Source organism: Opisthorchis viverrini (genome assembly GCF_000715545.1).
Source record: "Opisthorchis viverrini unplaced genomic scaffold opera_v5_14, whole genome shotgun sequence".
Classification (NCBI taxonomy): domain Eukaryota; kingdom Metazoa; phylum Platyhelminthes; class Trematoda; order Opisthorchiida; family Opisthorchiidae; genus Opisthorchis; species Opisthorchis viverrini.
The window spans coordinates 3,550,711-3,564,150 of NW_008751670.1; the positions used below are offsets into that span (position 1 = coordinate 3,550,711).

General features: G+C 44.5%; 1 protein-coding gene across 1 annotated transcript in view; it reads left to right on the forward strand.

Moving 5' to 3' along the window:
- The window catches only part of T265_01369 (hypothetical protein), a gene marked incomplete at both ends in the record, with an annotated part of 52,607 nt that overhangs the window by 7,973 nt on the left and 31,194 nt on the right, over positions 1 to 13,440 (forward strand). The window contains 5 exons of the mRNA XM_009165375.1: positions 1,600 to 1,949; positions 5,369 to 5,755; positions 6,584 to 6,739; positions 7,472 to 7,542; positions 9,500 to 9,599. Coding sequence (XP_009163639.1) covers positions 1,600 to 1,949; positions 5,369 to 5,755; positions 6,584 to 6,739; positions 7,472 to 7,542; positions 9,500 to 9,599 — 1,064 coding nt within the window. The remainder of the gene's footprint in view (positions 1 to 1,599; positions 1,950 to 5,368; positions 5,756 to 6,583; positions 6,740 to 7,471; positions 7,543 to 9,499; positions 9,600 to 13,440) is intronic.

Below are 13,440 nucleotides of genomic sequence, written 5' to 3' on the forward strand. Positions count from 1 at the left end.
CAGGAAGACGGCAGTGACCAGCGCAGCTGGGTTTGCTGGTAATGGCTTTCATACTTCGCTGCCAAGTCATTGTTTGACCGCCTCTGGCTCTCTTCCACCCTTCACATGGTTGGGCGAAAAGAGCCCTTCGAGGAATTCGGTCGACTGGCATACGCAACACGTGGCCAAGCCAGCGCAACCTGTGCAGTGTGATCAGTTCATCTGTCGAGGGTGAGTTATTTCTCCCGAATACCATTCGACGTACTTCAGAATTGCTGATCCGGTGTTCCCACCAGATTCGGGCAGTGCTCCGAAGACATCGATGGTCAAACACTGAAAGTCTTTTGACGTCCTCGGCGCGCAGCGGGCAGGTTTCTGATCCATATATTAATATGGAGCGCAACGCAGTATTGTAAACTCGACCCTTGACAGAGAAACTGGTGTCACGCCTGCGCCACAGGTGACGTAGGCTCGCGAAAGCTGCTCTGGCCTTCCCAATACGGATGGAAATATCATCTTTCGCGAGACCACCGGGACTGATACAGCTGCATTAGTAAACAAATTTGTCTACTAACTCAATCGGTTCATCCGCAAGCATGAGGCTAGGGTTCGAGCCCAGTCTTGCTTGCAGTAGCACTTAACACTTTGCAGGTGTGAAGCGCATACCAAACCGCGAGGCAGCACGTTATCTGCATACCCGTTGGTGAAGGTAATTGAAGCGCATACCAAACCGCGAGGCAGCACGTTATCTGCATACCCGTTGGATTGTGAAGGTAATCTCATCCACGAGACCCACTGGAGCTGATTTATACCCTTTTAGTTATTGGTTTAGCATCAGCTTTCAGGGTTTTTCTGTGGACAGATAACCATTGGACCGTCAACCGATCCATAGCGCTTGATGCTTGCCTTCCTGTTTTCAGTTTGATGGGAATATCTTCAGTAGAATGTATAAGGTTGGACCTATTCAGTTTCCACACTGACTAGTGCCCACTAGACGGTACGTCCCATCGGGACAGCAGAGTTGCACGACGTTGTGACAGTCGCTAATGGTTACGTGCTCTCGCTGCTGCATACTGGGTATTTGAACTAAATATATTCCCATTCTGGGTTACCAGATTGTGGCTTTGACCAGCCGATCCATTGCCAAAACTGAATGGACAAAGCCCGATTTCACGTGATAGGCATGTGGATGGTGCCGTACTAGTGTGCTGTAACCACTGTTGGTTATGCTGGTGTAGTTTCATATTAACTTCAAGACACAATTGAGCGACTTTGTTATTTTGGTAATCAAGGTCTCACGTGACCTCATTACCGTTCTGCACACTTATTAACGTATTTCGAATCAAGACCACTTTATCGTGCTCCTTCCCAGTGCAAAGTAATTTTCAGCATGGAAACTGCAGGAGATAGAAATGCTGATCTCACTGAGTTTGATATCAAAGATAGCTTATAGACACCCACTGGAGACAGGTCCATTTAGGGTGTTATTCGTTTTTTTTAATGCTATCATCTCTGACCAGTTCGTCTTTATAACGTGCTCTCACTATCTTGGACGTTCATGAATGTAATCAATCAATACCAGCATCCAGCCTAATGTTGCCACGCTTTGTCTTGCTTCAGGCTATCTTGCCTTCAACCGGTTTGGCTAACCAAAGGCAATCCTCCCATGTTTATTTGCTCGATTTCTCAGTCATTTCCAAGCTCCACGCAAGAAAAAAAGTCTATTGATGTGTCGACCAACCACACTATGGTACCGGTGGCAGCTGTTTTCGTGGTACGTAACTCAACGGTCAGCCTGCAGCGAGTCATCTATATGGACTGTTTCTCCACCAGTCAGTTCTTTTCTAGAATACCGGTACTGCCGTCAGCAATATCGACGGTTGGGCAAAAGTATGACATGGCTTCGTTAGGTCGGCCTAAAAACACCCAATCGGACTACAACCGTATTCTTCACTGCCTTGCGTACACAGGTAGGTACGTCCTTCAGTTGTTCCTCAGTAAAATCACCTAATACATTAATATATTTTTGGAAACCTGTGGAAAGTCACCCGAGAATAATTTTTGGAATCTGCCCTGACCTCTTGTTTTAATAACGAGGATTGCTTTGGTATGGTCATCATTCAACTCTTGCGTCGGGGAGACTATACACATTCTACCTTTGAGATACATGAACAGATAGTTCATACTGCAAATAAGGTTCTTTGGCTGCAGAACTCTGCCAGTTGGCATGGATGAAACTTGATGAGAGATCTTTCTTTGTGCATCTCCCATATCGCTTGATTGTAAACCACTGGTCCAGTTTCCGAAAGTCTTTGTGACATTCGAAAATCCTTCTTTCCTTTGTTCGGTTCAGAGAACCATCCTTAAAATCGCCATGGTATATCGAAAGGAAGCACCTAAGTCTGGTGTTCCTCTTTGGAAATTTCAGATAGTTCAGTACTTGAGTAGTGCCTCAACTAAGGAGAAATTCTACACGAATCGAAAGTCACATAATTTGTCCTTTACGTAATTCACATAATTCACATAATTCCTCCTTTACGATTCAGGTTCGATTAATTAAAGCGCGCTCCCCCACTTGTTACAAAAACTAAGTTAGCACTCCACACAGGATCGGATGAAATCCGTTGCTGTTTGTCTCTGGCAAATATGTCAATTTTATGGAATATCGATCTTTTGACACCAAGAACGAAACACACCTAATCCACCGAATTGAATTTAATGACAAAACAAGAGAAAATAATAACCGAAGTATTCGAAAAATGTCGTAAAACGAGTATTTTTTCAGTATATGGGGTTGGGTAGGCGCACTTCGAAACGGATGGTCCACAACCTTCATATTTGTTTTGTATTGAGTAATTGATTCGAAATGCAAGGTACGGACCCAGTATATCAACATATCTTGCTTAGCATGCGACCCGTCCTAGTGAACCCTTCCACTCACCAGATGCTTGTGTTCCCTCTACTGACTGTTGTTGTTTCCATTGAAGTAGGTAGTCTGACAGGATTTTGTGCATGTCTCCCCCATTTGTTCTGTGTGTGCGGTGAACATATGCTAGGTATTGTATAAAGTAACATTAGGGATTGGCTCCATTGCTGAACAAACACCAGGAGCTAGAAAGTCCTAGGCAAATCAGTAGATCTGTCCGTTTAGGGAGAATGCAGACTGGCTGGTACGTTATGTTCGAGACTTCGCTTTTATATTCCGTTCAGTTGTTTGCCGGAAGACAGGCGTTGTGAGATAGCGTGAGCATATCGACTCTTGTTGAGTCACCGTTACGCTCCGAGAATGAATTACCGGCAACTGAATAGCGGGTCAGATTTTGTGTGTTGTGAAGCGTTGTATGCATGGTTCCTGGAGAACTTTCTGCAGCAACTGTAATGCCTCCTGGAAAACTGTAACATCGAAAAGTGTTTTTACAGAGTCTTATTCGTGCCTTTTTCTAAATGTTATGAACGACATTGTGTATTTTCCGAATGTGACCCACCTATTTTGGTAGAAGTTTTGTCAAGTTGTCCGTTGAATTTATAAGTGATCCACTAACATCTACATCGTAGGATGTTTTTGAACAGGGTTTCATGCTTATTTTTCACTCAACCAAAAGCTGCCACCTTGACTTAGTGGTCAGCTGTGATTTCTGACGTGGTTCTGCGGGCTGAAAAATTGCTTTACAAGGTTTAACCACACTGCGAAGGCCAAAGGTATGCAGTTGGACAGAGGTCAGCGAGCCCTTTTATTTCCAGCAGTTGTGATGTGAGGCGGCCCGGAGACAAAGTCGTACCATCCGGTAGGATAGAAATTTTAAGTATATAAGTTGCTTCCTTCAGGCGACCAGCATGTCCATACTTATGGAAGCGGCCGTGCCGCCTTTCTCCGAGTATGGACGCGCTAGAAGAGGCTGGTCGAAAAGCCGCACCATCAGACCGACAGACGTCCGACCATGACTTCCGGCAAGTTATGCAATACGGTCCAACCACAGTTAAGACCTATCAAAACCCCGATGCGATTCAGAACGCATCTGGTTCAGAACACGGCAGCCTCAAGAGTGAGATATGTGAGCCTTACTCCGTGCACCAGTCCTCCGCAGTCGAACCGATTGGATGACTGTTGAGTTATTGCTTCCCGGAAACCCGCTCTTTTCCCCCAAGAAAACCCTATTACCGACTGCTCCATGGGTCAGACTTTAAATTCAAGGATTATGGTTCGGGTACCGGAACAAAGATGTACATTATTCCATGAAGCATTCGTCAACAGTCGGATAATCTCGGTACAGAATGTATGGAACAGAGATAGAATGCCGGTGGAACGGGCCGTCTTGACCATGATTCCACTGTTCACAAAAAGCACAACAAAGTCATACGAAAACCATTGTGGCACCCGCCTGGTAGTCGTCGCATCCAGAGTGCCCTCGATTTGATCGAGTACCCGGATAGACATATTTGTACGTCTTGACCATGATTCCACTGTTCACAAAAAGCACAACAAAGTCATATGAAAACCATTGTGGCACCCGCCTGGTAGTCGTCGCATCCAGAGTGCCCTCGATTTGATCGAGTACCCGGATAGACATATTTGTAAGAATCAAGCTGGGTTTCGCTCTGGCTGAGGGTGCATCAACCATATTTTCACCTTGACGCAGGGTGTAAGATAGCGCCACTTTTTAGGACGTTGTTTTTCTTGATTTTGGGGATAATTTTTGACTCTATAGATAGAAACCATGATGGCGTCTGGCGACTAAAGGTTTCTAAATTTTTATTCCGCTTGAAGGCAATGTAGTGTGGGTGCGTACGGGAATATAGCTTTGTTACTTTGTCATTTACGTGCTGCTTGAAAGTTCTCTGCCTGTCTCTGGAAATTCATGGATCGAAATACTCCCGGGGCGTTCGCAGATGATATTACTCTCTTGTGTTGACATCCTTCAGCGTTCCCAGTCGTTCTTAATAACCTTATTAATTCTGCACATCTGCGAACCGTAAATTTTCTCCGAAGCATTGACCGAATCAGGTGGAAACATTAACCTAGAAATCCTGTGTTACGTCGGTTAGTTCTTGGAGCATGAATCTTCCAGCGATGAATAAGCTACTCACGCTTCGTGGTTACTTCACTTCTCAGTGGGCTGCGTACCTTCGGAACTCTGAATAGGGATACTGGCATACGTGGGTCAATCTCGCTGTCAGTGGCGCCTCTGAATCATGCAGCTTCCTTCACTACACGACTACCGGTTCCTTCAAATAACTACGCTGATTCACTACCAGCTAAGTGATTACGCCATCGGCTTCAGTGCCAGGCTTTTTTGCAGCGACACCACTCATCTGAGAGTAGTCTATTGTACTACAATCAACAGTAGGTGTCTGTAAACAACTTAATTTCGTTCAATATTTTCCCTTTTAGAGAAATCGCTGCGTGTGCTGTCAGACAAAACCCTTTTGCTATGGACTACTTCACGTCAAACAACACCACTAGCCAGTAAGGAACTTGAAGCGGAGTCTTTGCTCGCTCTGTTGGAGTTGGAGGTCAATGATGGGTCGGAGTTTTCAGGTCTCTGCGCATCGGCTCGTTTGTTAGCATACTCCAACCAGCTAGGAAACATTCAGTCAGTTTCTGCGTTGCGACTGAACCCACGTGCCAGACCGACAGCTTACCCCTCTGGAAGCAAAAGTCATTCTTTCCAGTCTTCTATCAACAGCGGTTTGGAACTTTGGATCCAGCGTGCTGTACCTCCGCAACTCCAAAATGACGTCCCTAATCTCGTTCTTCTTTCCACTCACCCTCTGTGTGGTAAGCTATTTGATGTTTCCCAAGTCTTTTTGTCGATCCACAGCAATTCGACATGATGATTGAGCTTACGGCAGCGGAAGTTTACGTCCGGATTTATATGATGCCTTCACTTAACCTTTACTGGTAGGACCGGGTTTTTCGGTTTGTTTTGGAACCGCCAGTAATGAGCCTAGAGATATTTATGGCACCATCAGAAAGATACTACTTCTTACTGAGCGTCCTGATTAACCACTCACTTGGCCCCGCTTTGAAATTTCACGGTAGTATTACATTCCCTTAAAAACGTGGTAGACAATTTCAATGGATATTTGGCTTAATTGCTTGACTGACTTGCATTTACATAGATCACATCCGGTACTGGTTCGGTTATCATCCTGTAATCATCCAGATCAGGACACGGAACACGTTGCCAGCAATCTAAGTTTCCTACCTTTCACTGCTTATATTGATGTCAGACTGCACAGTATTCGATGGTTTATCATGATTCGAATTCAAATATTCATGAAGAAATCAAACTGCTCAACAATGGCACCATTGCCTTGCAAGTGTCATCAAGCGCTGGAGTACTGACTGGTTACCAAAGCTTAGACAGAAACCGTCGAAAAACCATGGTTGGATTCGAACAAGGGAGTTCTCAGTCATTAGCTCATCCTTCAACCTTTGAGCTACATCGCGCTCTTATATTCATTGTCTTTTTCTTTCGCTTATCCTATTTTCCTATATCTCACCTCGGTTTCGTTCACGAAATCCACAGACCGATATTTACTATTTTCCTGGCGAAATCAGGATTTTCTTGTACGTGACAATTTTGCTTATGGCTTCTTCTAGCTCCTCGTTTAGCTCTGGCGCCATCCGTGGACCTGGCCGCCTTGTTCTCCGAACAACACCTCAACGATCCTCGCCACTTTCAGACACGCCCATGCTATCCACTTGGATCCAAAGAGTGTCGTTCTGCAAAACTGGTTGCTTCGCAAGGGCTTCGGAGTACGTTGTTCGCCTACTTTCCCCACAACTGCTTTGTGACTAATCTTGAGCCCACTGTTTAAGGGAAACATCTGTATCCTTGGGGGACCTCGTATTTGCAGTAAGCGAAACGAAGTACCTGCCCTTCATGAATCATTTAGTACTGCAGTTAGACGGGGTTAACTTACATCTACGATTTATCGAGCATTTCTATATTGGCTCCTGAAGCCACTATTAGTTTCTCTGCACAGTGTCGCCCACCGAAACGACAATGTATTTAACTAACCAATGCTCTGTTAGGTCTTTCAGCCTCTTCCATTAACCAAATGACTTCCACTAGTTCGCATAACCCTCCGTTTTCACAGCCTTCTTCCCCAATAGGCAGAGCACCCTCTAGTTGGACCTTGTTTTTGGAGTTCACTTGAAGACCGATCCCTCACCTAGTCCCTAAGCTGCTCCCATGGAGACGATTACTCTCATAGCATATTTCACGGGGTCATGAAATAAACGGTCTACTAACTTGACCGTCGTATCTTAACCTTGTGATTTGGTGTCTCGACATATCGATCTGTGTGCGAAATTTTCTGTCCGTCCAACACCGATTGGTTGTCCAATGTCTCGGTTATCTTAGTTAAACGAGTAGGCGTTTACCTCTGATAAATGCGAATTAGTCTCTTGGCGTTCACATTTGGTGTATATGCCTGCTACGGTGAACAATAACAGTCACCATGCCTTTTTCAAAACCTTCTCTAGATCCACCCCTCACTCATAAGCGGCCGTTAGTGGAAACGTTTGAACAAGGAGTGGAAGTTGGTGTAGACTGTGTAAGTTTCGATTTGTTTGGTTCATTCTTCTTGGTGCTTTAGCTTGAGCGGAACCGTTTGATAGCCTCTTACAGAACTGCATTTTCCATAGTTATTTTCCATTTTCCGTAGGACGGTATTGTTGAGTCAAGTGATCGAACCCGATTAGTTAGCAATTACTCGTAATCTTGCTAGCCTCAATCGGTCTGCGTCAAGTTATTGTACTATTATGTGAACAGGATCATCCTAATAATCATGAAACGTAAGTCTGGTGAACCTAATGAACCTAGTGGCTCATATGATCTCCAGTGTGCCTAAAAGACGTTTACCTGTGAATTCTGTATACAATTTTCATTTCGTGCGTATGATGAGTGCGTTAGGAAGGTATTGCATGAACTCGGTGAACCATTCGGCTTACGTTACTTTCTGCCTGTCGTCGGAATATAGGTGGCCTTGTTATCTGTTCCATGCGGCCTAATCGTTACTCGATTGCCCGAACAATGGGGGATTTTGGATAGCATCACGAAGTTGGCCCACACAGTCGTAAACATATCGTCATGAATGGAAACACCAGCGAAGACATCAAGGTTTCATTGATGTGTGTACAGTCGCCGAAATTGAGGCTTCTCCTGATCATTGGTGAAAATGTGGTCGGTTTGTTGCAGTTATTCCATCTCACCAGGGCTGGGGTGCCCATACGTTTTAATCGCGGTTCTTATGACTATGAAGAGTAGAGCCACGTGATATGGTCAAACCTTTGTACAGTGACTACCTCTATACATGGACCACTTTCATGTACCTCATGGAGCTCTCATTTTCTCAGTAACGACAGTTGCGATGAGTCACCTTTCACCGCACTAGCTACACCGTTATTCCTCCAAAATTGAGGATTAAGCGTTTTTCTACACGGTGTCAATGAATTTCCTTTTAAAATACTATCTACAACGCGTGCCTCTTTAAAGCGCCCGCTTTCACTTTGTCTACCCAGCTATCGCTTTGAACTATCACTGTATCTGAATGAAAAAATTAACTGCTGGAATAGCATACATATCAAGCGTTGATATGCATACGTATACGGATAATTATCTTCATCAACACACTAAGGTGCCAATAGGGTGAAGCTTTATCAGATCTGAGCAACGGATTACTTACACTGTACATACTTGCCGGAATTGCAATTACTCAGACGCATTATCCTGACAAAGCCACAAGCCAACGGCATTGGATTAGTTTATTACGGCTGATTTCATGAAGCTGATGTGGATGCACTCGATAGTTAACCAGGCCCTGCGCGCCACTGTTGTTTCGGGGCCTACGTAATTGTATATGCCAAGTCGGGGATATGGTTAGGCCAGCTTCAATATGATTCATTAAGTTTACGAAACCCATGCAAGACTACTTCTAGATAGGTAACACTCACTCTCCATATGGGAGTCAGTGATATTCTGCTACCTGCGCATGTTTAGACGTTCGAATAAACTAAGACTCCGTTCTATTGTTACTCGTAGCACTTTGGTGACTACCTGGTATATACCATAGTTTGACGATCCCCGAAAGCAACTCGTACTTATTCGTTTGACTTTGAACAGTTGGTTGCATGGTGTGAGTAAAAATTGGATTTACTGGCCTTAAATGCAGCCTGTGGCAAGATGAAACAGTGCTTGGTGTATCGTACGTCTACATAATGATGCCCCATACGCACGCACCTCGAAGAAATTTAATACGTGATTCTACTTCATCTCACTTTCGATTGATCGCTGGATGTGTTAGTTAGGCTGATTAAGTTTTTGGCTACGACGGACTCAAGTAACCGTTTCTATCTTGTCTCTGCACACTGCCTTCTATCAGCGAAGATTATGTGCGAAGAGTGCCTATGTTTTCCTAATGAAAAGTGAAAACTATGCCGTACGAATATTTCGAAAGCTCTTCTCTTATTGTTACGGTTCCCTGGATCGATGTTGATTTAACCTTTTTTTAGCTGTTGATAGATCCGTCGTGCAGCTCATCTGAACACAGTCACTCTGAAGCAGGATTATCCCGACTACAGGATCTCCCATCCACATCCACATGTATGGACAGTAAGTTATAACATCACTTCCATTGTGATCCATTTTGTCTGTTAATAAAAAACCATATACCGAGTTTGGTGACCAACTCGCCATCCTTTTCAACGATGTATCCCAGTTTAGAAAAGCGACTCCGCAGTGCCGGTTTTGTCGAGCTAAAATTTTCTTGGAATGGTACCCGTATTCCTGACGTCTCAAATATCGCGCTCCCTTCTCTTCAAAGAAAGCGCTCCTTCGGAATAAGCCAAAAACGTTCTATTTGAAAAGAGGCACACAGTTTGGACCTTGCTTTGATAAAATTTTTTCGGTACAGCTGTAAAGGGACGCAACTGACATGAAAGTGCGTAGATCAAGGGGTTGTTCTACTTGGAGACTATCACTGCGCAGGTCGATCGGGGAAATAGTAACTTAGCAGCTCCATCACCGATCATCTTTTACAGCGAGACCTGCGTTTGACTAGTTTAACCAACTGTTGGAGAGTACGGTACCTCATCAGCATAGGGCACTGCTTGGTTGGTTTTGAGTTTTACCATAGTCTGCTCTTTGCTTTCCAGATCTGAGAAATTACTACGCGAACCACTAAGCATTATGAAACTTACTCATATCTCATCTTCATGCTATATGGCCTTACATTTAGCCCTAACACCCATGAAACCAGACCAGTTTTATCTAGTGCTGACGTAGATGGTATCCAAACAGTACTTGAGCCAAATTGGATGTTTTTATGCGCTTCAGCTCAGATGTTCATCCATGGAACGTGCACGTGAAGGCCCGTGTCTGAGTAAACGAAGTAAGATTGATCAGACTCCGATCCACTTCTGTGCACGTATAGGACTGCCACCAACCAATAAGTGAATTATAAAAACCTTACCCTACTGTGTGTTCTCGTATTCCCTTACACTGGTCTTATTATTGGTGTCTGAAGCAACAGATTTTGGACGGATATATCGGCTATTGTCTCCCCGGCTAAGCAGACAGAGTATAGAGTGACCGCCAAGCTTCTCTGTTCCTAAGGAACAGTGCAAATTAACTTTGGACCGAACCATTTCGCTCTCCTACTTGGAGAACACTTCTCGGATGTTTCTGTCTAGGCTTGGGTAACCTGACAGCAGCTAAATCTTCATGTTCCCATCAAATTGCACGACAGCAATACGCCGGACGGTGTCAGCTGAGCGATTGTCGTACAGTACCTGAATTATCCACGCTGGTTGGTTAGTAGTTGAAATATCTTCTCCTGAGGGTTATCACCATTTTTGATTGTTTGGATGTTAACGATTCGTTATTCTTCCGTATTCAGATGGAATTACGAACGAAACACCCGTTATCCAAGGGCAGAACAAGCAGTCGGAGCAGGTTTGTGCAAAAACAGGCGACATCCAGAAGAGTAATTCAGAGTGAGTTGTAGGACAACTTTTCCATTCTAAACCGGCTTCTTCGGAAGGAGCCCACTCTGCGTGACATTAACATGTCTAGCATTCTAGATGGGGCTATTACATCAGGATGTAACGCTACTGGGAGTACCCTTCAATCCCAACGGACTATGCTATTTTTCGGCTGTTTATCACTGATGCAAGGAGCCTGAAAATCACAATATCCAAACAGGATAAGAGCTGTTGGTGAGCAATATAACTCCGAAAGAAAAGTACCCTGGCACCTAATTCAACCTTCTTACTGTTGGACCGACTGCATATTCCTGTTATGATAAAACAATTTCCGGGAGCTCGTGGGGGCACTGCATGGTTGGCCAATCGTATTACTTATACCCTGAGTTCAAATATGAGAAAGTCGGTATTGACGCTCTTGGTCGGTATTAGGTCCCTTTCAACAGAGATGGCTCAAGTTGTTAGACGCAAATTTACCTGAGTTCAAATATGAGAAAGTCGGTATTGACGCTCTTGGTCGGTATTAGGTCCCTTTCAACAGAGATGGCTCAAGTTGTTAGAACGCAAATTTACTGACCGGAAGGTCCGTGGTTCGAACCCGACCTCTGCCTCTCGACTTCCCGTGCATAGGCTCGGGCTGGCAGTATCCCAGCCCTCGTGCTTCCTTCGGATGGCATGGCAGCTAGGCACCGAAAGGGTGCTACAGCTGGACGATTTTTTTCCTGTCAATACCCAGTTTTCCCACAACCATCTCAAACTTAATGCAGTTCACTGCACCGATTTGCAGAGCATCCCGAACGTTTCACGGCGATACAACGAGTCCGTGATAACATATTAGTTTGTATCGCCACGCATCAGTACACGAGGTCGTGCAAACAGAAACGTAGCTCACCTACGTATCGCTTTATTTTTGTAACAGTTGATCAGTGATAAATTGTTCCAATGCGTTGTACGCACTGTTAATCTGTTCAAGCCGTTTTCTGCATCATGTGACTTCTCAGAGAATGTCACCGTTTGACAGTCGATGTTTGAATGGCATTATGTCTGGAATGCTGCGAACGGGTCGTTATAACGAGTCTCAATGTTTTGTGAATGTTCGGGGTGCTGGTGTGTTGCGTGTCAACGATTTGGGGCGATTAAAGTAGATTGCGAGACGAACTCTGTACGCCAAGCCATTGGTGAAGCATTACTTGCGAAACGCATGCGTTCAATCCACTACGTTCAGTACTCTCTGTAGCACACGACCGGTTTAACTTTACAGTCAATTCGCAACACCTAGTCGATCACTGAATCCAGAATTTCAATTGTTTCAGCTGATTCCACCAACTGCACCATTTTACTTCGATTCGTCTAATTGTGATAGAATGAAAGCTGATGAGAGTTGAGCGCAATCTAGTATCTTCTCGTATTTATCTTCTTATTTTCTGGCCTCGGATAAGCAACTGCGAACTTCAGTTACTCATAGGACCGCTCTTTATTGAGATGATGACCGGCGTCAACGTATCATCAGGTGGAAAGGAAAACAAGTCTGTATACTTGTTATTCCCCATGTATGTCGCTGATGTCAGTGAGAGGATATCAGTGATAGTAATGCCTCCTTAGGAAAATTAGTGTGAAGTGAATAAGATGGAAGATATACTCCAGCAATACTGTTTTTTTTTGCACATCCCGAAGGTGACCGTTGACCGTTTGATGGAGTACTTTGGATGTTCTTCTGAATGCTTGATGCTGCTAATTGGTGGAAACCATCAGTGATATTCATCAGAAACATTTCTAAAGAAATTGACTAATGAACCTGGTGTCAGATTTGACGTTTTATCAAGTATGGTCCCTGTGGTGCCATGAATTCCCTGTATCGTTGTGGTACTGTGGTCTGTTTTCACGGACGTGAGTATCATCATCATCATGGACCGCATGACATCAGTGTTCAGCACCGATGATTTGCTGCCGTGCAGCCATGATTTATCTGAGAACCTTATTGTGGGGAAAAGAATAAAGGTGGACGGTGAAGGGACTTAGTGCTAGCTTACTACAATCATCCCGACGTGCCTACACCTCCATACACTCATTCAGGCAATCTGGATAGAAAAGAACAGCAAGATCGCCACTGACATCGGTTGGCAGCCATATCTTCTAATGTCTCTTCTAAGATAAGCACAATGTCGTCTGTATATTCCAGCTCGACAGGGTTTTCGTCTCAGGCTATATAAGCACTGGGGTTTTGGAGACCTTCCAGCGTTTGTCTCATGATTTGATCGATCACGAAGTTAAACAGGAATGGGTAGAGTGGGGATTCCTGACGAACATCACTTTGTGTATGGAAGCCCTTGGAGAGCTCGTCGTATACTCTCACACGTCCGGAAGTCTGGGAATACAAAGAGCTTATTGTGTCCACAAACCTCGGGGACATTCCTTGCTGCCCAAGCGTGTGAAGCAGAACAGACCGATCAGCCGAGTCAAATACGGACGTG